At 33.8% G+C, this 27,660-nt stretch overlaps 3 protein-coding genes and 1 long non-coding RNA gene across 5 annotated transcripts; 2 read left to right on the forward strand and 2 right to left on the reverse strand.

Annotated features, from left to right (window-relative positions):
* Nucleotides 1-2,541: 2,541 nt before the first annotated feature.
* LOC133309184 (probable WRKY transcription factor 4) lies at nt 2,542-7,670 on the forward strand. Of its 2 annotated transcripts, none has more exons than XM_061509919.1 (4): nt 2,542-3,037; nt 4,361-5,073; nt 5,154-5,312; nt 7,033-7,670. In XM_061509919.1, the coding sequence occupies exons 1-4, from the start codon at nt 2,633-2,635 to the stop codon at nt 7,313-7,315; spliced, it is 1,560 nt and encodes a 519-aa protein (XP_061365903.1). In that variant the 5' UTR covers nt 2,542-2,632; the 3' UTR covers nt 7,316-7,670. The 2 variants fall into 2 exon arrangements, with proteins under 2 accessions (XP_061365903.1, XP_061365902.1); XM_061509918.1 differs by having other exon boundaries at nt 2,542-3,031; nt 7,033-7,669.
* A 2,281-nt stretch (nt 7,671-9,951) lies between these two features.
* On the forward strand, nt 9,952-15,757 carry LOC133309256 (cyclin-dependent kinase C-2 C-like). The gene is made up of 9 exons (XM_061510011.1): nt 9,952-10,368; nt 11,420-11,704; nt 12,080-12,397; nt 12,983-13,210; nt 13,428-13,525; nt 14,004-14,112; nt 14,196-14,615; nt 15,490-15,509; nt 15,607-15,757. The coding sequence occupies exons 1-9, from the start codon at nt 9,952-9,954 to the stop codon at nt 15,755-15,757; spliced, it is 2,046 nt and encodes a 681-aa protein (XP_061365995.1).
* Nucleotides 15,758-19,287: 3,530 nt separating this feature from the next.
* Nucleotides 19,288-20,882, reverse strand: LOC133309271 (uncharacterized). The gene is made up of 4 exons (XR_009751292.1): nt 20,604-20,882; nt 20,230-20,306; nt 20,064-20,130; nt 19,288-19,632 (listed from the first exon to the last, which is right to left on the reverse strand). It is a non-coding gene; the product is annotated as an uncharacterized LOC133309271 (long non-coding RNA).
* A 1,065-nt stretch (nt 20,883-21,947) lies between these two features.
* On the reverse strand, nt 21,948-26,085 carry LOC133309257 (uncharacterized). Its single transcript, XM_061510012.1, has 9 exons — nt 25,797-26,085; nt 25,619-25,702; nt 24,979-25,386; nt 24,545-24,680; nt 24,021-24,183; nt 23,749-23,877; nt 22,886-23,080; nt 22,449-22,571; nt 21,948-22,064 (listed from the first exon to the last, which is right to left on the reverse strand). Exons 1-9 carry the CDS (start codon nt 26,083-26,085, stop codon nt 21,948-21,950), a joined length of 1,644 nt encoding a protein of 547 aa, XP_061365996.1.
* Nucleotides 26,086-27,660: the final 1,575 nt, after the last annotated feature.

Here is a 27,660-nt window from a genome sequence, read left to right on the forward strand (position 1 = left end):
TACTACCAAAATCTTCTACTATCAACTCACTACCTATCTAATCACCATTAAATCAACATTTTCTCTTTTTTCAAAAGCTTTTTAGCATTCTCTCTTTTTGATTCAATGATGATTAGATAGGTAGTCAGTTAGTAGTAAAAAATTTTAGTAGTAAGGATATTCTTCTCTAAAACAAATTACCTTAGTGAGAAATCCATTTTTTCAACAACATTATTATTTTCATAAAACTTAATTCAAGACACTTAGAAAGTCCAATATGAGTGAGTGAATTTTTTGTTTTAGTTTATACACTAATTAATCAATATTTTAAAATATTAAACCAAGAGTAAATATATGTTTTAGTTTATGAAATGTTGAGTTGATATCATTTTAGCTTTTCAAAAGTATGTAATATCAATTTAGTTTCGTAGCGACGATTTTAACCAAGTTCATGTCAACTCTATTTTTTAATGACAAAAATCATAATTTGCTTTCAAGCCGAATCTTTAAAATCCTACTTAATTAGATGTTAATAAAATATTTTCCTATTAATAGTATAAGGCGTATATATAAAATCATAATCTTTAAAATATTTTATTAGGAAATATTTTCCTATTAACCACTTATTATAAGTTGTTAATAATTCACAATTAGTTTTTACTTTTTAATCTGTCTTGCTTATTTTAAAAGTATTTTTTTATAAAAGCTAAAATTATTTAGATTTTTTTTTTAAAAATTAGTTTGTGAAAAAAAATATTTGACTTTTGAATTTTATTTTTAAAAAAACTAAAATTTTTAACATCCAATTTTTTTTTTTTTTTGACTTTTTTCAAAAGCAGGTATCCAACCAGTTTTTTTTTAGAAGTACTTTTTTTTTCTTAAATAGCTTTTGAAAAAAAAAAACATCCAAAAGGGCTTCAATACTCTAAAAAACTCAAAAACTCAAATATCAATAATTCAATATAGACAAAAGTATCGTATTTTATTTACCCTATTTTTTTAATTTTGAATCTTTTGCTTAATTAATACCACAGATTTTAAACTCATTCCATTTAACACTTAAATTTCAATAAATAACAGTAAATCTACCACACCATTCCATATGGAATGAATATGGACCTTCGATTACTTTATTAGGTGGCGGTAAGAAAACGATTAGTAATGATTAGTATGGAGAAAACAATAAAATAAAATGGTTCATCCTCTCTCTCTCTCTTACCCTTTTAATACAATAAAAATATTATTTTTCAATTTGATATAATATTTTTTAAAATACACCAAATATAAAATAAATTTATTTTTTTAATGTAATAATCCGTTTATGGAACGCTACCTTAGCCTATTAGACCATGTTGGCAAACTTGCTTTCACGTTTTCCAATTAGTGAGACAGATTATTAATCTCACATTTCTTCGTCCTTCAACTTAATTCAGTACCATGCTGCACTTGCTCTTGTTAACAATTATTTCCCCCTTTAAGATATTAGAAAAATTAGATAATATAAGATTTTTAATAGAAATTATGTAGACGACTATATTTGTCCTAACCAAAAGGTTGTGATTAATTAAGCGTTAATGAATTAATGCATGCTTAATAAATGATTTATTAAGGTATTAATTATAATTTGAAGACTAATGAAGACGATTTTTAAGTTTGCAAAACGAATTTACTAAATGTTCAAAATTTAGATGGTAAATATAATAATTATATTACTTTTTTACATAATACACTAGATTACTGTTTTTTCGTGTTAAATATTATAAGCTTTTTTTTATTTTATCTATTTTAGATAAATTAAAAAGATATTAGTTAATTTTTATTTTTTTATATCATATTATCTTTATTATATTAAATAAGAGAGAATATTAATAAAATAACAAATTTAAATCAACTGCAATTATATTTTTTAAAATTAAAATATTTAACGACTTTCAGAATGTATTAAACACTTAAACAACTTATATTTTGATTCTCATTTTTTTTTCTCTTTTTAAAATAAATAACATATATTCTTCATAGCAGAAAATTCTATTCGGAGTTGATCCGAGATTAAAGCTTTTAACAACTAATATTTTGATATCATTTTTCTGATCATATAAGATTTTGTTTCTTTTGTTATCAAAAAAAAAAAAAATTTTTGTTTCTTTTAAATTCTATTCATTTAAATTTTAGTTCTTATAATTTACTTTACATATATATATATATATATATATATATATATATCAGTGGTCATATTTTTATTGATTTAAATTTTAGTTCCTAAAAAATTAATACTTTAATAAGCTAAAAATATAAAAATCAACACATTAATGAATTAATAGATTAAAATACCAAAATTGAAATAAGTCAAAATAAATGGAATAATTCGGTAAAATAAAAAGTGAAGGGATAAACAATAAGCAATAAAGTCTTATTTAAACAGATTACCAAAAAAAAAAAAGTTTTATTTAAACAAATGTTTTTAATATTAATAATAATAATAATTAATAATGTGTTTCTTTCTACAAAGTGGACTTTGCGCTGAGTTTCAAGATAACACACAAACTCACACAAAACCAAACCCATCATTTCCATTATTACCAAAATCAAAGCTTTTTCAACAACCGAAGAGAACAACACCGCCACCGCCGCCGCCACCACCATCCGCCGCCAAATGTCCAATACCAACCCCGATTCAGTCACGGCGCCGCCACAGCGCCCAACCATAACTCTCCCGCCGCGTCCCTCCGCCGAGGCTTTCTTCGCCGGCGGCGGCGGCGCAAGTCCCGGCCCCATGACCCTCGTCTCCAGCTTCTTCTCCTCCGACTCCGGCGACTGCCGCTCCTTCTCGCAGCTCCTTGCCGGAGCCATGGCCTCCCCACTGGCGTTCGGCGCCGCCGCAGCTAGGCCCACCACCGCCGACAATTACGGCAAAGAAGACGATCACAAGAACGTGGGGTTCAAGCAGAGTAGACCCATGAATTTGATGATTGCTCGTTCCCCAATCTTCACAATCCCTCCAGGGTTGAGCCCTTCCGGGTTTCTCAACTCACCAGGCTTCTTTTCCCCACAGGTAATTGTGTTTTTTTATTTATTTTTGTGGTTAAATTTGAAAAGGGATTTGATTTTATGAGGTTCCCTTTTGTTGATTTTAGAGAGAAATTTGAAAAGTTTGTTTATTTTTTTTTAATTTTGGAAGTGCGAGATTTGATCTTGTTGGAAATGTGGAACTGAAGTTTAGTAATTTTGGGTTTATAAGTGTTTTATGTGAAATTACTTATGAACTCTCACATGGATGTTCTCAACTATTCAGATTTGATCTAAATTTTATCATATTACGTTTTAAATTTAAATCAATTATGTTGTTTCATGTGTTATGTTTTTAGTTGACTGCTGTTGTACTACTCTCTCAGACACTATAAGAATTTCTCAATTTTGAAGTTGCCAATATGTTTTTTGCAATGAAGCAGTTGGTCTATAGCCTATTCAATGCATGGGATGCAAATAGGATATTTGGAGTGAACCAAGTAATCAAAGTCCTTGGTTTTGTGAAGGGATTGATGGAGTGATAGCATTTAGATCACACACACTTTTACAAACTTTTAATAGATATTGTATACGATAGTAAAATGACTTTTGGTTGCAGTACCTTGATTTCTCTTCAGTGATAATTTTGACGGGGTGTTTTTAGCAACAACAAAAATGAAGACAAAATTTGTGGCTGAAATTTGTAAATTGAAATATAATCTCTTCAGGTCATTCCATAATGAAAAGAAATTGTAATATTTTCCAAATTTATACTGACTAAGCAGCTCAATGACTGGATTTCCTTGTCTTCTAAATAGTGGTGGAGCGAGGGAGGGGCTAGTGGGGGGTGTTCGCCCCTTCTCAAATTTATATCAATCTTTAGAAGTAAGCATTATTTTTAATTTTTAAGTCATATATCTAATTCTCGTCCCCCTTCAAAATGTACAGAAAAATTTAGTTATAAGTATCATTTCTATTTTTTTGTCATGAAAATAGTTGTAACTTCATAAAAAAAATAAATTACTCATTATAATTTCGCCCCCCTTCAAAAAAAATTATAGCTCAGCCACTGTTTCTAAGAATGATTCTTTGTGCCTTAGCGTTATACTTGTTCACGACTGCATGCTAAATTGTAATAAATGTTACTGTAGTCTGCAGATCTGTTATGCCCCTGCAAAAAATAAAGTTTTTTTTTTTTCCTGGGTAAAATAGTCGCTGGGTAATTGCGCAGGATCATGCATCATATTGCATCATGTGTTGGTCATGCTGCTGGGCATTTTTCTCATTCTTATGTATCAATGTGATCTTTTTGCCTTGAGGATGGTGGATATACTCGTGTGAGGTTTTTATTATCTCTTCAATTCAATGTATACAGAGCCCTTTTGGGATGTCCCACCAACAGGCTTTAGCACAAGTTACAGCTCAAGCTGTCCTAGCACAATCTCATATGCACATGCAAGCTGATTACCAGCCATCTACTGTAACAGCTCCCACTGAACCATTGGTAGAGCAGCCATCTTTTACTCTAAATGAAGCTTCAGAGCAGCCAGTGGTGGCATCTGTATCAGAACCTAGAAATGCTCAAATGGAAATGTCAGAGCTTTCACATCCTGATAAGAAATATCAACCATCTTCCCTGGCCATTGACAAACCTGCCGATGATGGTTACAACTGGCGTAAGTATGGACAGAAACAGGTTAAGGGGAGTGAGTATCCACGGAGCTACTACAAGTGTACACATCTGAATTGCCTTGTGAAGAAAAAAGTTGAGCGTGCCCCTGATGGTCACATAACTGAAATTATCTATAAAGGCCAGCATAACCATGAAAAGCCTCAAGCAAATAGGCGTATCAAAGATAATAGTGATTCAAATGGAAATGCAAGCATTCAACCTAAGTCTGAGTCAACTTGGGTTGGAAATGTAAACAACTTTACTGAAAACGTGCCTGATTGTTCAGTGCCTGAGACTGACCAGACTTCCAATCAAGAGGCTCCAAGGCAACTACCTGGATCAAGTGAGAGTGAGGAAGTGGGTGATGTAGATAACAGGGAAGAGGGAGATGACAATGAGCCAAAACCTAAGAGAAGGCAAGTTTTGCCATGTGAATCCTTTACAACTACGCACTTTTATAATTCTTCATGATGTAGGCTAAATTTCTGCTTTTCAGGAACACTGATCCTGTGGTTTCTGAAGTACCTCTGTCTCAGAAGACTGTCACAGAGCCCAAAATCATTGTGCAAACAAGAAGCGAAGTTGATCTTTTGGATGATGGCTATAGGTGGCGAAAGTATGGTCAGAAAGTGGTGAAGGGAAATCCTCATCCAAGGTGATTATTTTTCTGTGTTACTATATTCTTTTTTAAAAAAGCATCTTGGGTTCGTAGTTTTCAACAATTCAAAATTTGTTGAACCTTCAACAAATTACAGCTTTGAAATCATATAAATAATTGCAGAGTTAATCAAAAAATTTAAGGGAAGGGGGGGGGGGGGGGGTTGAATCAAACATACTTGATTAACTTAATAGAATTTCAGGAGTAGAGGTAAGATTGGAATGGTTTTTTTGGTTTAGAGAAATTTGGAGGGAGAGAACCAGGTCTCTCAAATACCTGGAGAGATAGAGAGAGAATCCTACTTTTGTATCATTCTTGATCTCTGGTCTGTATCTCATTGATATTGATTAGTGTTTTTCAGTAATAAAGATTCATTGCTTATTTCTGATCCAGTTCTATCTACCTGCCTTTAAGGTTTTTTTCTCAATTATTAAGAAAGTCATCATATACTCTCAATTTCAGGGAAATATAAATACATTTAACTATATAACCTTCTCACTCTATTGGTTCTCTGTCATTCCACTCAGCGGAGAAACCAAGTGACAAGGATAAAATAAAACAAAATTTCTTCTCTAAAACGTCTAATATTTTGAAATGGAGTATTATTTTTCAGTCCTTACTCCCAAACCAAGTATTATTTCTTCATGTTGTGGACCAAAAATATTCAGCGTGAAATTTACTTTCACCCATCCTCAGCTTTCTTCTGGGCTCTATTATAGGATTCTATTTGTCACTAGCTATAAGAAATAGGATTCCCCCATTTTGGGACTACAAAACCAAATGTCATGCTTTACAAATTACAACTGAAATAAACTTGATATGGCCCACCCATAGTCACTGGGTACGGGTATGGAGTTCTCATGGATATGTGGTTTGTCACTTTTTGTATTATCATCACAAAACTTTCTTTAAGGTGAATCTATTATTCGGTACGCTAGATGGGAATCCGGTAACTATGGCCTACCACTCACATGCTTTCTACAAGAAACTTTTTAAGACTATTTTGCACATATTGTAGTTGTTAGTTAATTCAGTTTCCATTCAATTTTTAAAATTAAAAATCGAGAAACTTGTCATGACATCCCATAATTTAATAAAATCTAATTTCTTTTGTCCACCAAAAAAATAAAAAATTCCCTTTGAGTCTGAAACGTTTTTGTACCTTTTCTTTTGTGTTCTTCTCTAGTAATATTCTTACAATGATGTTCTAAACTTTTGGTGCTGTTTCTGCTTGCAATAGTCAGCGTTTCAGATTATTAGTTCCAGTCAGTGTCTGAAACGTGTTTTTATGCTTTCTGGATGACATTATATGTTTCTATTCGTTTTCATCACGAGATAATCTTAAGTACAGGATTCAAGTTTTGTTCTTCACTCCTGTAACATCCTCGCTAATGTGGTTTGGCTTTTGGTGGGACCTTATTGTCAAATATTAGCCCCCGCCCCCTCCAAGCACCTGCCACCCTACCCAAAAGAGGATAAAATGCAAATAGGAAATGTGACTTTTTGTTTCAATCTTGAAGCTAGTGTTCTCATTTTGTGATGCTTTTTGCTATAATTGTTTCCTGAGATATTCAGACTTCACTTTGTCATTGTGTATGAAGACACAGCCCACTCTTTCTATCTGGCAACAATTCCATAACCAGTTTAGTTTATAGCTTTCTTTGTATTTTGTTTTCATATCCTTTTAACTTATCTGATGTTGAATTTCTGTGAGCAGGAGTTATTACAAATGCACTAGTGCAGGATGCAATGTGCGTAAGCATGTTGAGAGAGCTTCAACGGACCCCAAAGCTGTCATAACAACATATGAGGGAAAACATAATCATGATGTGCCTGCTGCAAGAAACAGCAGCCACAACACAGCTAATAGCAATTCAATGCCATTAAAACCACATAATGTGGTACCGGAGAAGCATCCCTTGCTTAAAGATATGGAATTTGGAAGTAATGACCAAAGACCCGTACATTTACGCTTAAAAGAAGAGCAAATCATAGTATAAAGTCTGGTGCCAAGATCCGTTATTCCATTTTCAAGTTACTGGTCAATGAAGAGAACTCACCTAATGTTGTCTAGAAGATGAAATGGTTAATCTGAAGGTGTAGTCAGATTTGGCAATGGTTAGTGCATGTTTATTGTTTTATAGTTTCTCTGTATGTAATACCACTTTTTGTACATCTAAATTATGGAATTGTTTGTATAAGATGTTCACAGGTATGAAGATCATTTCAACTAATGTATGGACATTATTACAAATAAAATTGAAAAACTGGCATTGCTCGATTGAACTCCTTTGTATGTTATGGAAGTTGAAATAATTATTTTGCTAATTTTAGTCTTGTATGGATTGATCCATACGGCCGTCCCCATCTAATAGGATAAGGCTTAGGCCTGGTTATTTTTCTTGTATTGTTGTAACCTTGTGAATTACAATTGTCAGAATATGAATTCTTATAAGGTACTCTTGAATGATGTCCCCTTGATGTATTCTTGTTCACATAGTGCATTACCAGAGATTCCATTACTAAGTCACTCTTTTCACAGCTACAGTTCACTTACGAAACGAAGTGCAATAGGATTCGGCTTCTGTGAACTATAGAATGTGTATTTGCATTCAAGGAGTATAAACATAAGTCCATAAATATCTTAAACTTTTTCTTTATTTATTTGTATGTACCACTAAGAGCCTATATTATCTTCTCAGTAATCTGTCTGGAAAGTGAAAAGTGACCATATGCTGCTACCTTTATTTTCTAAAGATGGTCAAAACATTAAAGTGTAGACTTATTTAATATAACTGTTTTTTCTCTTTCTAGTGACCACTTTAACCGTGGCAAGGCATTGCAATAACACGGACTGAAGCCCAAAACGTACTTTTGGATATTATGTTCCATTTCTAAAATTTATGAGAATAGATCTATAAGTATTTTAGCGAGAGAGTAATGCTAGAGTGGTGATACAATAGAATAAGTTTTAAAAAGTTAAGAATATCACTCTCACATAGAGGGGAGGGGAAAGAAGAGTTTTTTTCTTCTTCTTCTTTAATGACACTCCACTCTCTTAAAGATATTCAACATATATTATCTTTAACTTCATTTAAAAAAATTGGATTTTCTCTTATAAAAAATTACACTTTAATCTGCTTTTTTTTAAAAATAACAGTAGGTATTGATTATATAAACTTTTTATGCTATTTATGAATTTAAATTAAATCGTAATGTGCACATAATAATCAGCTTAAGCATGACATGAAGAAGAGCTCATGTCATGAGAAATATCAATTGTTATGAGCCACATCTTAAGAAGGACTCATCTTAAAAATTAGTTTATGGAATGGAAAAACTCTACGGCTAATCTCTCTCTCTCTCTGATCTAAGAAATTCGAAAAACAAGAATTTATCTAATTTTATATCATCAAATATTATAAGTAAATTTTTTATACAATGGGAGGGAGTAGGTATTCCCTTATAAAAATAGAAAAATAAAAATATAAAAGAAAATAATCATAAATGTAAGTATTTTTTTTTTCATATTTAATATATATTCATAATATCGAAAATATTTTTCAAATGTACATGCACAACATTAGATATATCATTTAAAATATGAGCATTAGATATATCATTTAAAATATGAGAAATATTATATTTATAAATTTTTTATTTACAAATTTTTACAAACTATACTATGTTTTATATGTAAGACACTTTTGAGTGAAGTCTTATAAATAAGACTTAATATAATTTATAAATTTGTAAAAAAATTGTTAATATAACCTTCCTTTTAAAATATAATAAAAATAAAGAGTTCGTTTTTTGTCATGTCACATGACAAGACTATTTTCCTGCACACACAAATCAAATGTAGGTCTCACGTTTAAAAAAAAAAATCTAACCAAAATCAGGATAGACACCGTATCCTCAAAATACGTTGCCGGATCCTTGTTGCAGGAATGAAATGATTATATTTCCCAAAAATAAAATACAATCATGACCCATGTTGTTTCAAGTTGGATGTAATCACTGAATGTGTAATTATCAATCCAATCGCGCACCATTTAAAGTTGTCATGTCACAATTGGCAGCAACTGAAACTCAAAACTGAATGAACTGTCAAATCTTAATGCAGCTCTTTACACCCACAGACGTACACTCTCTCTTCATCTTTGTCTAATCAAAGCAACCAACAGAAAATAATAACTTAGCCTCTAAACGGTTACATTACACCTTTTTTTTTTTTTTTTTTTTTTTCATTTTTTCTATCTCTCTTCTCTGGTAACACCAAAAGAGATGATGAGGATATGGGACCCACGAATTTCTCAGGACCGTTCCCGACATCCTCGAAAATCATCCCCCGCAGATCTCGCATTCCCAACTTTGTACCTCGGATAGACAGACAGACAGACAGAGAGAGAAAAAAAAGGTTGGATTTTATTGCATTTTGGCATTTGGGGAAGAGAGAGAAACAAACGAACGAACGAACGAACACGAAAACAAAACCAACCCACCGTTTCCCTTCACCAATGCCTCTGTTTCTGGTGAGTTTTGCTCGTTCTCTCTGACGGTGGTGTCGGTTTTCTCGGAAGCGGCTTCGCAAACCGCTTCCGGGTCGGGTCAAGCGTGTTTTTTCCGGCGGAGAATGGGTTGTGTCAATTCCAAGAAAGGGGTTGCCGGAGCTTCTTCTTCTTCGCCGGTGGAACCGCATGTTGTGCATTCGAGTTCACGAAAACGGAGCAATGGTGGTTCTAAACGCAACATTGTTGTGGAGTCAAGCTTGGCTGTGTCTTCCTCATCGAAAGGCCATTCTGGGGTGGTGGTTTTGGAGACCCAACAACAACAACGACAAGGAGAGAAAAATCAGAAACCAGAGGAATGGAAGAAGGGAAGCTTGAGAGGGGGAATAAATGGGTCATTGAGCATGAAACTTGGAAGTCATAGGTTTGTGGAAGCAGAACAGAAAGCAGCTGGTTGGCCACCATGGCTCACTTCTGTTGCAGGTGAAGCCATTGATGGATGGGTTCCTCTCAAAACTGATTCTTTTGAGAAATTAGATAAGGTATGTCAACACCCCCACTTTTTTTTTTTTCACCTTGTTAGTTATTATTGCATGGATTAAAATTTTGTTTTGTCTCTAAACAAGCTATGCAGTGTGATAAACCAGATCACGAGTTGGGGCCTTTTTTTTTTTTTCCCCTTTTTTGAGCCTTTTAATTAGTTAATTTGGGGAAAATATATAGATAACAAAAAAAAGAGCTTGGCTTCATCTATGAATTATAGGAATGGGGACAGTCAATTTATTTGTAATTTAATTGCGAATGGTATTATTAATTGAAATTTTTGCATTTAACTATTAAATTTTTTTATCATGTCTTTAACCCTGGCTTTTTGACCAAACTAATATAATTGTCTTTAATTCTGGTTTTTTTTTTACCAAATCAATGTATTTGCTAAAAAAATATTTATTTAATTTATTTTTCATAAAATATTCAAGACTAATCCGATCAATCTTGCACATTGACTGTACGAGACAAGTTCCGTTCGTCTATTATGTGAGACTTAGTGTCAGCGGAAAAATTCTGTATGTTGATCATGCACAACTCTTTTAAGTCCTGCACGTCTGGTGATTGCATTATTTTGAAATATTTTTTGCAAAATAAATTAAATAAATATTTTTTTTTATTTTAAAAAAAGGGGTTAATAATCAATGATGTGTTATATTGATTGATAACTAACTACCTACCAAACACAACCCATTTTTTAATCCAAGCTTGGGACCGCCTATGTAAAAAGGTTGGTAAAATTATAACATAGGTAGAGTTGTATTTAACTACTGCAAATATGAACATATTTAATGTTAGTTTTTTTAAACAGCTCAGAAGCTAGCTACGAGCTTGTAAAGAACTGAGATTAAGCAAGTTAATTAAGCTTACTGCGTTCAAATCCTAAGCTTGGGATTTTCATTTTTTCGCTTTACAATGATAAATTGCATGGTCTCTAATTTACTTACTTATGCTAGAATGTCTTTGTCTTATACTCTTAATGTCATCATGGTTAATATATATCAATTTTATGACTCTTTTTTTCCCTTAATAATTTTATTTCTGAAGATTGGACAAGGTACATATAGCAGTGTGTTCCAAGCACGTGAAGTTGAAACTGGGAGGATGGTTGCCTTGAAGAAGGTGCGCTTTGACAATCTTCAAGCCGAGAGCATTAGGTTCATGGCGAGAGAAATAATAATTCTCCGCACACTTGACCACCCAAACATCATGAAATTGGAGGGTATAATTACTTCACAACTATCAAATACCATATATCTTGTATTTGAATACATGGAACATGATCTTGCTGGCCTAGTATCTTCTCCAGACATCAAGTTCACTGAGTCACAGGTTTGTCAACATTTCATTTGTGACAGTTTAAGATGTTCATATCTAAGTAGGTTATTTTTATGGGTTTGAAATTTGTTCTTTTAAATGATATAATTTGTGTTCTTTTAGTAATTTTACATTATGTTTTATCGGAAAGTCATACTTATAATACTAAATTTTTTTTATTTTATTTTATTTTACTTTCCACATTAGCTGATGATGTGACTTAGGTGAGAAAAAAATAAAATAAAAATTCGTATTATAATTATATCTTATCGGTAAAACATAATGTAAAGCTATTAAAATGACAAAGTTGTGTCATTTAAAAAAACACATATTTTCCCCTACTTTTATACATTAAATGTTACATTATTGTTTCATATTTTCCCCCAACAGATTAAGTGTTACATGCGACAGCTATTAAGTGGACTTGAGCATTGTCACCTTCGAGGTATTATGCATCGAGACATTAAAGTATCCAATATATTAGTGAACAATGAAGGTATTCTCAAGATAGCAGATTTTGGATTAGCAAATAACATTTGCCCAAATAGCAAGCAACCTTTAACAAGTCGTGTGGTGACTCTATGGTATCGCCCTCCTGAGCTCTTGATGGGATCAACAAATTATGGAGTTTCAGTGGATCTGTGGAGTATGGGCTGTGTATTTGCTGAACTTTTTCTTGGGAAGCCTATCCTTAAGGGAAGAACTGAGGTAATCCTCCTAATGAATGTATTTAATCATTGATAAACTCGTGATTAAACGACAATTAACAAAAGCATTCATATGCCATTCAACTGTGATTCCTATTAATTTCAACCGCAGAGTCCTACATAAATATACACAAGACTACATTGTTGTGTGTTAATCAAAAAGCTGTATTTTACTTATGGAAACATTCCTTCTTGTTGTGTCCTGGGTTCGATCCTCGCCGCCCTCCACTTTCTTTCAAGTGAAATTTCTTTCTTTGCACAGGTAGGTGGGCCCTGTGCATTGTCCACTCTTCAAGCCCAGCGGGCTCTCGTGTGAGGGGGCCCAGTGGGCTCTCGTGTGAGGAGATGTGTTGAGATATATAAAACCATTAACGTAGTCTCACCCAACAGCTATCTTAAATTTTTGAGTTGAATTGATTCTTTACACTTCTCGAAAGTGCTACATTAATTATTATCTAGAACAAAAATGAAGTGAGGTTAAGATAACTAATGAATAGGCAAGACAAACAATGCATCATTTCATTCATCAGACTAACACTAAACCTTTGGTCGCTTATTTTGTTGTTTATTCTTCTTTAATCTATAGGTTGAACAATTACACAAGATTTTTAAGCTTTGCGGGTCTCCACCTGAGGAGTTCTGGAGAAAGTGTAAGCTTCCTCTTGCAACAATGTTTAAGCCTCAGATTTACTATGAAAGCTCTCTTCGAGAGAGGTGTAAAGGTTTTCCCTTAACTGCTGTAAACCTACTTGAGACTTTACTGTCCATTGACTCCAACAAGCGCGGTACTGCCTCCTCTGCACTAATGTCTGAGGTAAGTTCCTTGTGCATTCTACTATTCTTCCTTTTTCAGAAGGACTTATATTTTTGAGGGCTACCTCTATAATTTTATTTTATGATAAAGAATATAGGTTTTCGTGACTTAACTTTGTGGATGGTGTTCCTTTTGTGCATAATTGTTATTATGAAAATGTTATTGTATGATTAAGTTTGATTTCTGATTTTATGTTTCATGTTGTATCTTTTTATAGTATTTCAACACCAAGCCTTATGCTTGTAATCCATCAATCCTGCCAAAGTATCCACCAAGCAAAGAAATGGATGCTAGAAATCGGGATGATGTGCGCAGGTATATCATTAATTGTGGTCTTTTTCTACTTGAAATAGAAAATTGTCATGGCATAGCTAGTTTTATTCTTGAATTTTCCTCCTGGTATGAGTTTTATATATGAATCTATTTCTTATTATTATATGTTGTGCATATAGAACGAAACTTAAAGGTTACATTGCATCATCTTCCAGGGCCAAAGCCTAATTATTTGGCCACATTCACTTATATTTACAGCTATATGCTGGAGAACTTGACAGAACGTTTAAAGTGAAAAAAGTTGGTACTTAAACCTGAAGGATAATTTATTCATTCTGTCTTTTAATCTTTATATTCGTAATCTCCTTATGTTTTTGAATGTTCATTTAAATCATTAACCAGCTCCAAATTTGGGTATCTGAACCGATCAAATTACTTAAAATGGATAGTGTGTGGTTTCTAATGAAACTGGGTGCTTTATTTCCAAATTCTGTGACTGAAATCTAGAATTTACACTCAGGAAAAAGAATGGAGGTAAAGAGCGAGAGGCTGTAACATCAAGAAGGCAAAAACAAGTCCATAAAGTTTTGCAGGACCCTAACAGTTTCAGTAAACCAGCTTTGAAAGAGGTACAGTTTCCTTCAATGCACAATGCTACACTGCCCTGAAGAAAATAACTACTTTTATTTACATGTCTTTCTTCTTTGTGAAGGAAATGCAGAATATTTCTCAAAATACTGTTAGAGATGATGGTAAAGCACATATTGCAAAGGTTAAAGTAGGAGCTAGACACAAAGAGCAGCTACAGCCTTCACATCATGCAAAATCAGAGACTGCTCAAATGATGAATGGTTGTAATGGCTATAGTGTATACTCAGGACCAGCACCTGTCTCAGGATCTAGTGGTTTTACTTGGGCAAAAATGAGAAAACAAGATTCTTCTTCTGCATTATCAGATGGATCAAGAAGCAAAATCAGTGCACTGGATCCATCCTTTGCAAAAGGCACCTATGATTTAACAAAACAAGGGATAGAAGTTTCAGAAAGAAAACACAATTACAATGCATACCATTCAAATCATTACCTGGAATTTGATCCCACAGAAAAAACGGATGCTCTGATAAATGCTCAGGTAAAGTTTGAAATACACATGCTTTAGATTAAAAAAAAACATAAAATTATCATTGTTAATTGTTATAACTTAAACTGACATCAGTTTCAGACTTGGCGACTAACACTTCACATGTGTTTGGTTACATGTGAATGCAACAATTTCCACTGTATTTTTTACTAATAGCTGGAAATAATTCTTTTCTAATGGATTTAATTTGATCCAATATAATCAAAATAATTCTCAAATGATAACCATCATATTGATGTGATAATTTTTTAAAAACTAAATTATTTCTCTGAGAATCTTTTGATGACCAAAATGAGGGTTTATTAGTTAAAAAAATTAGGGGAGGTTATATTTACAAACTTTTTTTCTTACAAACTATACTAAGTATGACTGGTCAGACTTTAATCAAGAGTGTATGACTAGGGGTGTGCAAAATAACCAAAAAATTGAACCAAACCATAAACCAAACCGAACTGCACTTAAAATAACCGATTTTTAAAAATCAGTTCATGAACCGAACCGAACCATTTTCGAACTGAACCAAACTTATTTTTATTACTTTATTTTTTTAAATTTTTTTTTTTTCAGAATAGGGTTGACCCGAACCGGTTCTGAACCGAACCGAACCGTTTACAACCAAATCGAACCACTTCTGAACCGAACCGGTTTTAAATCGAACCGAACCGAACCATTTTCGAACCGAACTATTTCAACCAATTCAGTTCGATTTTTCAAAAAATTCGGTTCGATTAGACCCTTGCACACCCTATGTATGACCGGTCAGACATATTGTAGTTTGTAAGAGTTTGTAAATAAAAAGTTTGTAAATATAACCTTCCCAAAAAATTAATAAATTCTCTTAATTCTATTGGAAATTCTTAATTAGTTCATTGATGTTTACACTGGGTATGGATCAAATTTGAAATCTTGATATTGGTCAAAATATCTATGTATTGTCTTTGTGTTAGGTTACATATTATTTTCTTTACCAAATTTTTTGCAGGGCTACAGAATACATGGTGAGTCTGTGGATAAAAATGATGAATTGTCGCATTGGAATGAAAGTATGCGGCGATATGTTCATAAATCAAGGTTTGGAAGAGGTAAAGAAACTATTTTTTATCTATGGTGATGTTTACACCTACAAAATTTAGTGAAACAAACTTACTACATCTCCATTCTATACTATAACATCCACCTATGAGTCTGACGGGTCCAATCAACACTTTTCTGCACGGTCACATTTTTTTTTAAATTTTTTGATAAACCATAGATTTGCATCTAATCTAATGATCATGCACACTAATGTGCTTCAATAATTACAATTACACAATCTCACACACTCCTTACATACTTGCACATAAGTAGGATAACCACCTTTGTTTTACTATATATATTTGTTGGATCCAAATTATGTGTATAAAAAAAAAAAAACTATTCCCCATTAAATCTCGACCAGTGAGGGTAGGGATGAGGATAATCCTATATAGCTTTATCTTTATATATATTTGCGAAGAGATGATTTTTTGGATTTGACGAATCCGTAACTTTTTAGTCACGGAATATTTTTACCATTGTTTTTATGCTCGCCCTCTTAATGTTGCACTCCAATGTCCAAACATTTATTTATTTTTGTTTATAACTCGTATTTAAGAGTAAATCAAAAGTTGTTCTTGTTTGAAACAAAATTACAAGATAGATCATGATGAGTACCAACAAATCTATATTTGTTCTACAGACAAGTGACTCAAGGATGATAGGAACGGAGTAATCCATACCTCTACAAGGGTTTTTGACTAAACATTCTGGCCATTGATGGACACTTTTATTGGCATCTGAACTGAACCATTTTAGCTTCTGACTTAAGCTCTCCTGACATCTTTGGCGACATTACCCTCCTTTTGATCACAATAGAGTTAAGTGTTCATACAGTTTTTTCATACATAGGATTACAGTAACACAGTATAATGCCCACATATGGAAGATGATATGATTTAAAAATGGTTAACTTTTCTTAAAGAATTTTGTCCTTCATAGCTTTGTACATGTCCTTAAGTAATTAATTAATTTTTTATTATTATTTTCGTCTTTTTCTCCCAACCCTTAAAAGTACGCATATATTTTAAGAGAGAGACTACGGTATATCTTAAAGTGTTCTTGCAAAGCCTCAAAATGCTAATTTAGGCAACACAAAAACGTTCTCTATGTATTTGCTGTTTTGAACTTAGGATAAAACAAGCGTTCTATTTTTTAGCACAAATTGTAATATAACAAGTTTATAATTACCTTATAAGCTTCAATGATCAATCAGTGTCTTGGACATACTAAAGCCAGTTCAGTGAAGTACTAAATTAGACAATTAATGTTTAGGGATTTATATTTCTGTCGCTGCTGTACGTGCAACAATCAAATACTTGTCATATATATACTTGAAAATATTAAATGCGGGAATTATAACCATATAAAAGATGAAAGCATGAGGAATCATAACCATACAAAGGATGAAAGCATTAAATGTGAGGAATCATAACCATACAAATGTCGTCGCTGTACGTAAAGCGGCTGCAGAAATGATTTTACCTAATGTTTAAAAGTCGTGACATTATATATCTCCCAGGTAGCAGGTAGGGGTGTTCATCAACCAATCCAAACCGATTCAAGCCGCGGTGACCGAACCGAAAAATCGATAACCGAATAAACCGAAAACCGAAAAAAAATCGTAAATTTTAATTGGATTGGATCGGTTTTCGGATGGGTTGATGAAAATCGATCCAATCCAAACTGATCCAATATATTAATTCTCCTCTACCTACTTGGGCCTTTCTCCAATCATAACCCAACATTTTTTAAACCCAAGACCCATTAACCCATCAACTAAACCCAAGAAAAAATCTAGTTACATCCCATCAACAAAATTTTATCTGTGTAGAGCTTCATATCTCATTGCCCAAAAAAATAACTATATTATCGTTGACTAATGCTTTTGTATTTCAAAAAATAAATAAATTTATAAAGCTAATATATAACAAAGATGTTATTTGCACAATATTCATGAAACTAATTTTATGATTTTCAAAAAACCGAAAACCGATCCAATCCAAACCGAAAAAAATTGGATTGGATCAGATCGGATTTGAAAAAAAATTCAAACCGAATGGATGATTACATGATCAAACCGAAGAAATTGGATCAGATGATTTTTGCTTCCAAAACCGATCTAATCCAGACTGCGAACACCCCTACTCCCAGGTGCTAAGTCATTACCTTATAATAATCAACTAAATTGTTTGCTTGAAATTTTTTGACTCATCAGTTGCTTTTTCGGTTCCATATTTTTTTTTAGAAAAAATTTAATTCGTGATATTTTATAAATCATGTTCAATTTTGGTTTCATACAAATGATCATTTTAATTATCAGCGTAACCACAAACCAATGTGTTATCATTTTTATCTAGAGCTTTGAGGTAATGAAACGTAACAGGTAATCACTAATATAGTAATACACTTGTTATCACCTGGGAAATTTCTTAATAAAATTAATTCATTTGAATTTCTTTTATATTTCATACTTAAAAATAAAAATATGAAAATATTTAAATATTCTAATAAAAGTTTATTTCCCCAAGAGAATAGATCTCCTCTCTTACTAAAGTTAAGTTTTGCCACAAATTTCTCCCAACCCAATCAAACCTTATTTTGGTTTTATTTAACGTTATTTAAGTCCAAGTCATTTTTAGTGGTTTCAAGTGTAACACCCCGTTCTAGAACCGGTTTGTTAACATCGCATTATGATATTAAGCGCAGTTACAATCACATGGGTTCAATTAAAATCCGGATAAATTTTTCATTTTAAAACGTACCGAACTTATAATACCCAATTTCGTGATCATAACCATATTACCTTGCGGAAACAGATAAATTAAGCTTAACATCATGTTCATCTCCTATTTTTAAACCATTAATTTACTTCTTGTTTAGTTCAATACTTCTACTATATTGTAGGTTTCTTCATTAGCTACCCGTGGCTTCAAACCGTGCTCAAATCGGAGCACTGTAGTCCAAGTTAGGACAATTTGAAGCAACACAAGAGAGTGTTGGTCACAGGCCCCGCGCGCTTCAGCGCGCTACCGGGCGCTCAAGCGCGCGCCATCGGGCGCTAAAGCCTCCTTCTGGGCGCTTAAGCGCACGGAGGCAGTAAGCATCAGGCATTCCAGTGTGGATGGGCGCTTAAGCGCGCAACAGGGCGCTCAGGCGCGCTATCCTGGGCGCTCAAGCTCCCACGGGGACGTTTTAGCGCGCAGAGACAGAAGCATCTCCTCCTTCAGTGGCGAAGGGCGCTTAAGCGCGGACCAGGGCGCTCCAGCGCGCAATCCTGGGCGCTTAAGCCCCCACTAGGGCGCTCCAGCGCGAGGAGGCAGAATGCATTGGCACTCGCAGGGGCAGCAAGGCGCTTGGGCGCGCTCTTGGACGCTTAAGCGCGCTGCCAGGGAATTCCAATTCCCACATTTCTCAGGTCCAAGCCTAGGGGAAAATGCATCCCCATTACAAACCCCAAATGTCCATGCCCCAAGACTAAATCCTAGCACTCATCCAACCTCTCCTCATGAGATTTAGCTAGAATTTGGGCAGCATGACCTTTGTTTTCTCATCGTTTACCAGTTTAAACGAAGAGGGTACCTAATTGATTTTCAGCCCAACCAATTCAACAACTCAATACATAACAAGCATGCATATATTGAATTCCAAGTAGGCATCATTTACATTACATATCCTTTACAAATCATAGAACTTAGCTTACAAAACACTATGATCATTCCCTTGGCTCCCATCAACAAAAGGTGTAACCAAAGGCATGAGCATAGGCTAAGTTCATCCAATGAATCAAGATATACAAATGATCATGGGCTTTCAAAATAAAATCCTATACATGTCAACTACAAAAGGCATGCATAAACTCAAAGAAGTGCCATATTTCATGCATAATCTAGGTATGGCCACTTGCCACCAGAGGCTCCTGCAGCATCCTTACCTGAAAGGGGGTCCCCACAACACGGGGTGAGATATACGAATATATCCAGTAAACCAGGGGTCCTTGGAGCATCTCTCCACCCCACAGTTCCATATCAGTGTAATAGCAATAACAATAATAATGCAGTAAATACATATCTATGCAAAGTGCAATACATCTCCAGGAGAAATCCCTCGAGCTCTCAAGCTGTCCTAAGGAAACTCATATGCAAATAGTCCTACTGGCCAGCTAACTACCATGTATGATTTACGCATCGTCATGCAACATACCCACATAGGGAAACACCATCCTATGCCACACCAAATGCATACACATACGTATAACAAAGCATTACACTATTTTATTGCATTTATATACACAATCACAACCTCTACCCTTTCAGGGCTTGGTAGAACAGTCAAGGGAATTACACCCAAGGTCCGAAGGCTTACCTCAATGCTTCAGTCAACCTTTGTTCTTCACCAACAGTTTCAGCAATCAACTTTTACAAACATACACCTACACATGGTGTAATGCAATCAACACATTGCATCCAAGAGTATTTCACAATCAACCATCAATTACTCAATTCAAAGCACAACACAAGTATGAGCTTACCAATTCCAATGAGCTATTCAAGCTCCATAGCTTGCTCCAATGGTTGATCACTCACGGTTGGTCCAAATGTCTCAATCCTAGACATCACAAGGATCCAATCAATCATTCAACTCACTAATTGTTCAACATGCTAGAATACTAACCAATCCAAGCATGAATTTTCCAATATTATGAACAATTATCCAATGACTATCTAGGCTCATTTCCACCGATTAAATGACATTCCTAGCATTTTCCATAACATGCTCTAAGCTACATTCTTCCTAGAACATAGCTAATTCAACTACATTTCATAAAAATCCCAATTTACTATTCACAAACCCTAACTCATGCAAATTTCAAGGAATCATGAGGTTCAAGGGTTAGAATCTTACCACCAATGGTCACACAACCAAGGATTGATGGCTCCTCAAGCTTCAATGGAGGTAGAAACTCTCAAAACCCCAATTTTCACCAAAGGGCCGAATTTTTGAGAGGTAATATCTCTCTCCACAATGCTCCCCACTCAAAACAAAGCTAGGATTATGAAAGAGGGCGAGATTCTAAGCGATTTAGGCTTTTGAATCATCCAAAACCATCAAGGTTTGATCTCTCTCTCTCTTCCTCCCTTCCTTCCTCTTCTTTCTCCTTCTTCTTCTCCTTCTCTTTGTTTTCTGGCGACGGGACTTGGGGGAGAAATGGGGGTCATTTGGTAGCTTAAGTCACTTAACATAGGTTAAGTGGCTTTAAACGGGTATTGGTTCGTCTATCTATTCAACTCCAATTATTACCAAACTTTACCCAAAAGTCTGGAATATTATTCTAGGAATATTACTATTTTTATTTTTATATTTTGGGTACTTTTGCCAGTACCCATTTATACCCCTTAATTTTCACTGAGTACACTTTTTAACTCCAAAGTGACCCAGATTCATTTAATTAAGCCTTATACTTAATTTCACTCACTAAAACATGTTTAATTAATTAATTACACTTGATTTACTAATTAATTAAGATGGGCTATTATATCAAGGATAGTTTTTTTCGATCCCACGATTCTACCATTTTTTTTTTCAGTAGATGCCACTCCTTTTTCTTTCTAATACAATCACTCCCGATCTTATCGTTTCTTCTGGAACTACTTATTCAATGCAACAATTTTATCTCTACAACAATTATCTTATGCTCCAATGATAAATATTTTAAGATATTTGAATTGAGTTGTTTATCTGTTCAATAATTCATGACAAGTAGGAACAAAAGGTCAATAATGCAGGGCAAGAAACATCTGTTGGTACCATTTGTCAATTTCATTAATACAACATGGCTTCAACTTGTTTACAAATTACAATAAAATCACTCCCCAATTAAACCCGACTAACGAGTATGGGGTGAGGACAATCTTTGTACTTAGCTTTACCCTTGCAAATAATTGGAAAAAGACTATTTTCCGGTCGGTCACAAAAGAATAGCTTTACTAGTGCTCCAGTTCGCCCTCTTACAATAGTTAATATAAAAACAAGATAAACATTTTTGCCTTTTAACATCATCCGGCAATACATGTTTGTCTTCTTTTCAATTTCTTTTGCATTAAATGTACATTTCAACATAAATGGGTGACTGCAGGAGTTGTATCCTACATAAACCTTAAACTCCCATTTTCCTTAGCCAAGAAAGTAACTAATATATTAAATTGTTTGTATAGTTGAATGTTATTCCCTGAAGTTCACTGAAAACCCTTAGCATTCACCATCAAGGGTCATTAGCATGGGGATTTGACCATTGTTACTAAGATCAATCTTGTTCAATCTAAGGCAACATAGTATTTTCTCTGGAAGCTCTTCTTGTTTCTGTGCCTGTTAATAGAAATTCAGAGATGTGGTCAATCTCAGTTGAAGGCTAACTATATAATGCTAAAAAAGGGTTGCTGTATCCCAAAATAGAACATTCACCTTCATTTAAAACTATATCTAAAAGTTACAATTATCAGAATATCTCTGCATGCATGCTGCATTAGAATGGTTTAAAAACATGACACAAGATAAAGTAAAACAGTAAGGATGGGTATTTATGTGCATGTTGTAGCAGGGGTTAGGAAGGGTTAATAAGGGTTTGTGTTTTTGAATTGAGACAGTGCTTTAGAGTCATAGCAAGTTAAAAACCATAGATCTTATTTTGAATGCCATGGATGGCAAATATTATAGCCAAGAATGCCAATGTAGGCGAAAATATCATGGTACCTGAATGGTTAGGCCTAAATCAAGAATGCCATCTTTCAAACGATCTCTAAATGAATCAAGTCCTCTTCTTGATATGTAGCTGAATCGATGAATGTCCAGATCAATCTCAAAGTAGTTAGGACCCTATTAGAAACAGAAAAATACAAGAATCAATTCCATGTCAGATGTAACAAGGTGGGCAAGCACTTTTATGTTACTAGTAAAGTATAAAATAATTACAGCCTAAATAAAAGGTACACCATGTTTATCAAGGGACAGATGCAACAACACATGTTTGGATAAAATATAAGGAGTGAGATTATAATAGAAAAATATTGAGATAAGGAATACCCCAATGACACATGTTTGGACAGTAATAGTATTCATTTATTTGAAAATCTATCACAGGCACATGACAAAAACATTTTTGAAATGACACATGCATATATGAGCTTTACCATGTAAAAGTTGTGCTGCGGGCGTGAAAGTACAGGTTTTCCATTATAAGAATTGACTAGCTTCCTTTCAGCAGAATTCATGTGCATATCCTCAGGATTGACAAGTCCTACCATGATCTTTAGTCTTTCTCTGAAAGCAACATCAGATTCTCTTGCAAACCCCTTGACCTTTTCCATCTCATCATCAATGAATTTCTGTAGCATAAATAGGAAACATGAACCAAGTTAATACTTAATACTGATTTTAAAGCATTAGAAGATTATATATTGTGTCAGACTCAGTTTAAACACATATCACCCTAAATGTACAGAGACAAAAACTAATATAATTTTAACAACACTCCCAGACAGATTCATTAAGAACAGCTTGGCACAAAGTATGTGCAGTATTGTTGCTTCAAACTTGGTTGAAAGTAAAACAAATGTATAGAAGCCTTAAATTAAACCAGTGCAATCACACCACAGTGACACTAGCAATCCAATACTGACCTACAAGAACTAAATAAGCATTTAGGATTACCCTCCAGGAATTTCTTATTTGATCAATTAAATGAGTTGAATGTTGACATCATAGAACAAAAAGTTACAAATCCCAGATTCAAGCGATCTTGAATGAAATCTGAGAGTAAACTAAGCGTGGAAACAATATTGTAAATCCAATTGAAACAAATTGCCATATAAAAATGATTTGAGGTGAGGTTTGTTGGAAATGTAAAGCACAATGAAAAAGGAATAATAAGAAAAGGAAAATTATACAACATACTCTTTACTTCAAATAGACAAACATAACCACGAGTTGACTAAAATGAAGTTAAGAAAATGATGGTTTGTAATGGGCAAATAGCAATGGGCAATTGATGTACCTTTATGCTTTCCTGAAACTGGGAAGAAATATTTTCATCAAGTGTCTCAGAAACCTTGAAATACAGTACAAGACTCATCCCTTCTCCATCACTATCACCAGCAAAAATTGCAGCTGGATATGTAGGCAACTGACACAAAGCACATAAGATAATGTGATGGATGAGAAACCAATCACCACTACCCAAGCTCATAAGTTATTAATGATACATATTTCAATACTAGTACTGAAGAAAGTTTTATGAATGTTGAATAAATGAAAAAAAAGTATTACCTGGATATTTACAATAAGAAGTTGAGGTATGTTCCCATTGGCTTTAAAATTTGGAAGTTCAAGGTATCGGGCAATATGATGTATCTTTCTTGGACACACAAATAGATCAACACCAATTGGAATGTATGGACTATGATTTGGTGCAGGAGACTTGCGCTTGTCTCTGGAAACAGAATGATTAGACAATTATATTTTCATGTAAATATAATTGATGATATCTATCTATAATGGAAATATCTATCTATCTATCTATATATATATATATATATATATATATATAGGGTTTAGTGAGTGTATAGTGACTGAATGTAAAATTCAGTCCAGTACACTAAATTCTCCCGCGAGAACACAGTTATAGTAAATATTATAACTATGTTCTCCCAGGGAAACACCTGAAGAACACCATTATAATATTTAGTGCACTAAGTTCTGGCGGGAGAACTTAGTGCACTGGACGGTCCAGTGAGTGAATTTTCATTTTTTCCATATATATATATATATCCAAGCAAGGCAGGTTAACATACTTGAAATAATTTTCACCACGGAGTTGAAATGTTGAGGGTGGAATTTCAGACCAACATCCAGGTGATGGCATTTCTCCATTCTGACATGGAATTGTATGTCCTGCTTTGGGACGAAATAGATATTTTTTTGATTGACCTTACATACAAATACAAGATTACAGAGCTTAATCAGCATAATATGTTAATGTTGCATACTTGCTTGCAATAGATTTAAGCTGTGGATAAAACTAGACAACCAGGAAAAAAAAAGAATGGTTACATACAAAAGGTGGCTTTTCTCTGGTACTTGCATTACTCCTAAATTTGAAAAAAAATACTTTTATGTTTCAACAATTCCCAGCATGCTACACTATAGTTGCTAGTTTAAAGTTCTAGCCTAAACCAATGCAAACTTTATGTCCATGCAGTGAAAATTGAAGTACTTTAACACTTACTAAGTTCAGTTGGTTCCTCTACGTCACAAGATCTCCGTTTGAAAGAAAGCCTTAATATGGTTGACAGCTTTTTGCTTGGCCGATTCAGTGTTTTGTCATTGAAACTAGCAGAGGGTGTAAAAAATTGAAAGCCTGATTTCCGTGTATTCTTTTGAGTCTTCTCTTCCAAACTATGTTTATATTCTTTTATACCTTTAAAGCTTCCCTGAGTTTTGCTTAAGCGAGAAATTCCACAACCTTGTGAACTGACAAGGCCAAAACCACTTTCATCTTTTCCCATTAACATATCTGCGTTACCTCCATCAACTTTAACATAACTTTCGCGATATTCTTCATACTGACACTTGTTATCCACAAAACATGTTGATCTTTCATACTGAAGCACTTGGCCACATGAGATGTTTCCATCTGCATATAAACCCCCAATTAATTAGTAATAATAATAATAAAGACAAAGTAACCCTTCATTAACATAATCTTGAAGATCTAAACATAGAAGTCTTTTAGAATATGTTATGAAAGTGTGTGAATGCATATAATATCCTAGGATAAGAAAAAAATAATTAACTTTGGTTCAATATCGAAGACATTTTTGTATTAGTTGTTTACATGTTAATAATAATGGATACATATTCATTACCTCCATGAACACTATTGAAGTCATCATCTGATTCAGATTCCAGAATACTGACTGAATCAAAATAAGCCTCCTCTTGGCACATTACTGAAAGCAATGAAATAACAAAGTCAATCTGAATTTCAAGTAAAAAAAAAAAAAGGAAAAAAGATGTGAAGATAGGAAAGTCAAAAGAATGTACTGTTTGCATCAGCATCATATTGACTATGGTGCCATTGAAGCTGTGTAAGATAGAATGCTGAATTGGAAACTTGAGAACGTCTGCAAGTAGTAGTTGCACCATTTTCAAAGTCCATATGAACAAATTCACTAACAGAATAATCTGTTACACGGGCCCCTGCATTGCTAATCCTCTTTTTGGTATCATTAGATACTGAATTTGAGATCTTTTGACGGCGTTTTATTATATGTCTATGGAGCTTCCTTGGTGCTTTCATTGCATTAGAAGGTACTGACATGCAACTACCCATTGTATGTTGTTAAGATCACAAGTTTCAAAGTTTCAAAAATTGTCTTTGTAAGAATGGTGAACCTCAGAATCTGCACAGCATATATATCAAAGGAAACTTAGTAAACTTATATAATGTCAACAGATAAATGACACATTTTAGCAATAAACTTTACTGAATTACAACATGAGAACAATAAGATCATACCACATAATTAAGTCCAAAAGTGAATGTGTCAAAAATGTTAAGTTTTTGACATTATATACAAACTTCAATAGCTGAGGATTGAAGGTTACAACTACCTTTGGGATTGCTAGGAAGGAAATGAAAAAAAAGGATGGAGTTCAAGACTTGGAAAGGAAGACTTATGAACCAATAAACATTGCCACATGCATAGAAGGTTTTATAGCACACAGAGAGGCATGGAGAGAGGTTTTGTTTTGGGGTTCAATTTCAAGGAAGCTACTGTTGTCTCCTTAAAGAAAGAGAAATATATATAAAGAAGAGAAAAAGGCAACAGAAAAGCAAAAAAGGATAAAAGCTATGTAAAGAATAGAAAAGAGAACGACATATTAACAAAGACAAACGATGTATATAAATATCTTTGTGTACAATGCATCTGAGCAGAAAAATCTTAATTTGATATTTGTATAAATTTATGAAATAAATTATGCTAATATAAATTTTAGCATAGCTAATAGGTTGTTCATATGTCATGAAAGAAAGCAAAAGGGAAAGGAAAAAGGCCAAAAAGGTAAGATATCATGTTAAAAGAAAAAAAGATATATTAAAAAAACATGCAGAATTCACATCCAACAAAGAAGAAGACAAGGACAAATAAAAATCTGAGACATCTACATTTGATGTCTATGGTGTGATATTGATGTCATAGATTCATAGTTTCATACCTCCAACGTAAAATGAAGAATTCAGAGACCGATGAAGAGGGAAGAACACGTTACACATGTGTGTGTGGGTCCAACAACAACTAACAAGGGCAATGTCGGATCCAGATGCTGCAAAAACACAGCACCTTCCCTGTGTTTTCCCGTTTCAATAATAATTGTGTTGTATATAAACCAACTAATCAATGATGAATGAAAAGAAAAGAAAAAAAGATGAAATGAGTTTGAATAAATGTTAGGTGCAAATAATAACAATAAAAAAATAATGGCTACAAATATTTATATATATTTTGACTAAAGTGGAAGGTTTTGTGAGTTGATAAGAAGGTGGGAATGGTGTTGGTTTTTGTTTGGTCGTGATCTTCTCCTTGAGTTTAGGTCTTCATGCACGAGATTTCGCTGGCTCTATCTAAGGAAAGAGAGAGAGAGAGACTCACGGTCAAAACTAAACTCCCATGTTAGAAACCATGCTGTACTATTGGCAAAATCTCATCATCTTAATCTGTTTTTGTTTATCTGAATTTGGATATTCTCCGTAGCATGATATTGTTCGCTTTGCCCCCGGGCTCACGGTTTTGTTTTTTGGGACACTCCACAAAAGGTCTCACACTAGAAGAGATATCCACACCCTTATAAGGCATGCTTCGTTCCCCTCTCCAACCGATGTGGGACATTACATTCCTTTTACTTA

The sequence above is a fragment of the Gastrolobium bilobum genome, unplaced genomic scaffold (assembly GCF_033153095.1).
Source record: "Gastrolobium bilobum isolate Gb01-03AN ecotype WA unplaced genomic scaffold, APGP_CSIRO_Gbil_v1 utg7600, whole genome shotgun sequence".
Classification (NCBI taxonomy): Eukaryota; Viridiplantae; Streptophyta; class Magnoliopsida; order Fabales; family Fabaceae; genus Gastrolobium; species Gastrolobium bilobum.

Bases quoted from the DNA above. Each gene is read 5' to 3' on its own strand.
- LOC133309184 (XM_061509919.1), top strand. From the start codon at position 2,633: ATGTCCAATACCAACCCCGATTCAGTCACGGCGCCGCCACAGCGCCCA. The intron at 5,074-5,153 runs GCAAGTTTTGCC...TCTGCTTTTCAG, and splicing joins GAGCCAAAACCTAAGAGAAG to GAACACTGATCCTGTGGTTT. The intron at 5,313-7,032 runs GTGATTATTTTT...TTCTGTGAGCAG, and splicing joins AAGGGAAATCCTCATCCAAG to GAGTTATTACAAATGCACTA.
- LOC133309256 (XM_061510011.1), top strand. From the start codon at position 9,952: ATGGGTTGTGTCAATTCCAAGAAAGGGGTTGCCGGAGCTTCTTCTTCT. The intron at 14,113-14,195 runs GTACAGTTTCCT...TTCTTTGTGAAG, and splicing joins GTAAACCAGCTTTGAAAGAG to GAAATGCAGAATATTTCTCA. The intron at 15,510-15,606 runs GTATGGATCAAA...AATTTTTTGCAG, and splicing joins TTCATTGATGTTTACACTGG to GGCTACAGAATACATGGTGA.
- LOC133309257 (XM_061510012.1), bottom strand. From the start codon at position 26,085: ATGGGTAGTTGCATGTCAGTACCTTCTAATGCAATGAAAGCACCAAGG. The intron at 24,681-24,978 runs GTAAGTGTTAAA...TTTGTATGTAAG, and splicing joins AGAGGAACCAACTGAACTTA to GTCAATCAAAAAAATATCTA. The intron at 22,065-22,448 runs GTACCATGATAT...TTCTATTAACAG, and splicing joins ATTTAGGCCTAACCATTCAG to GCACAGAAACAAGAAGAGCT.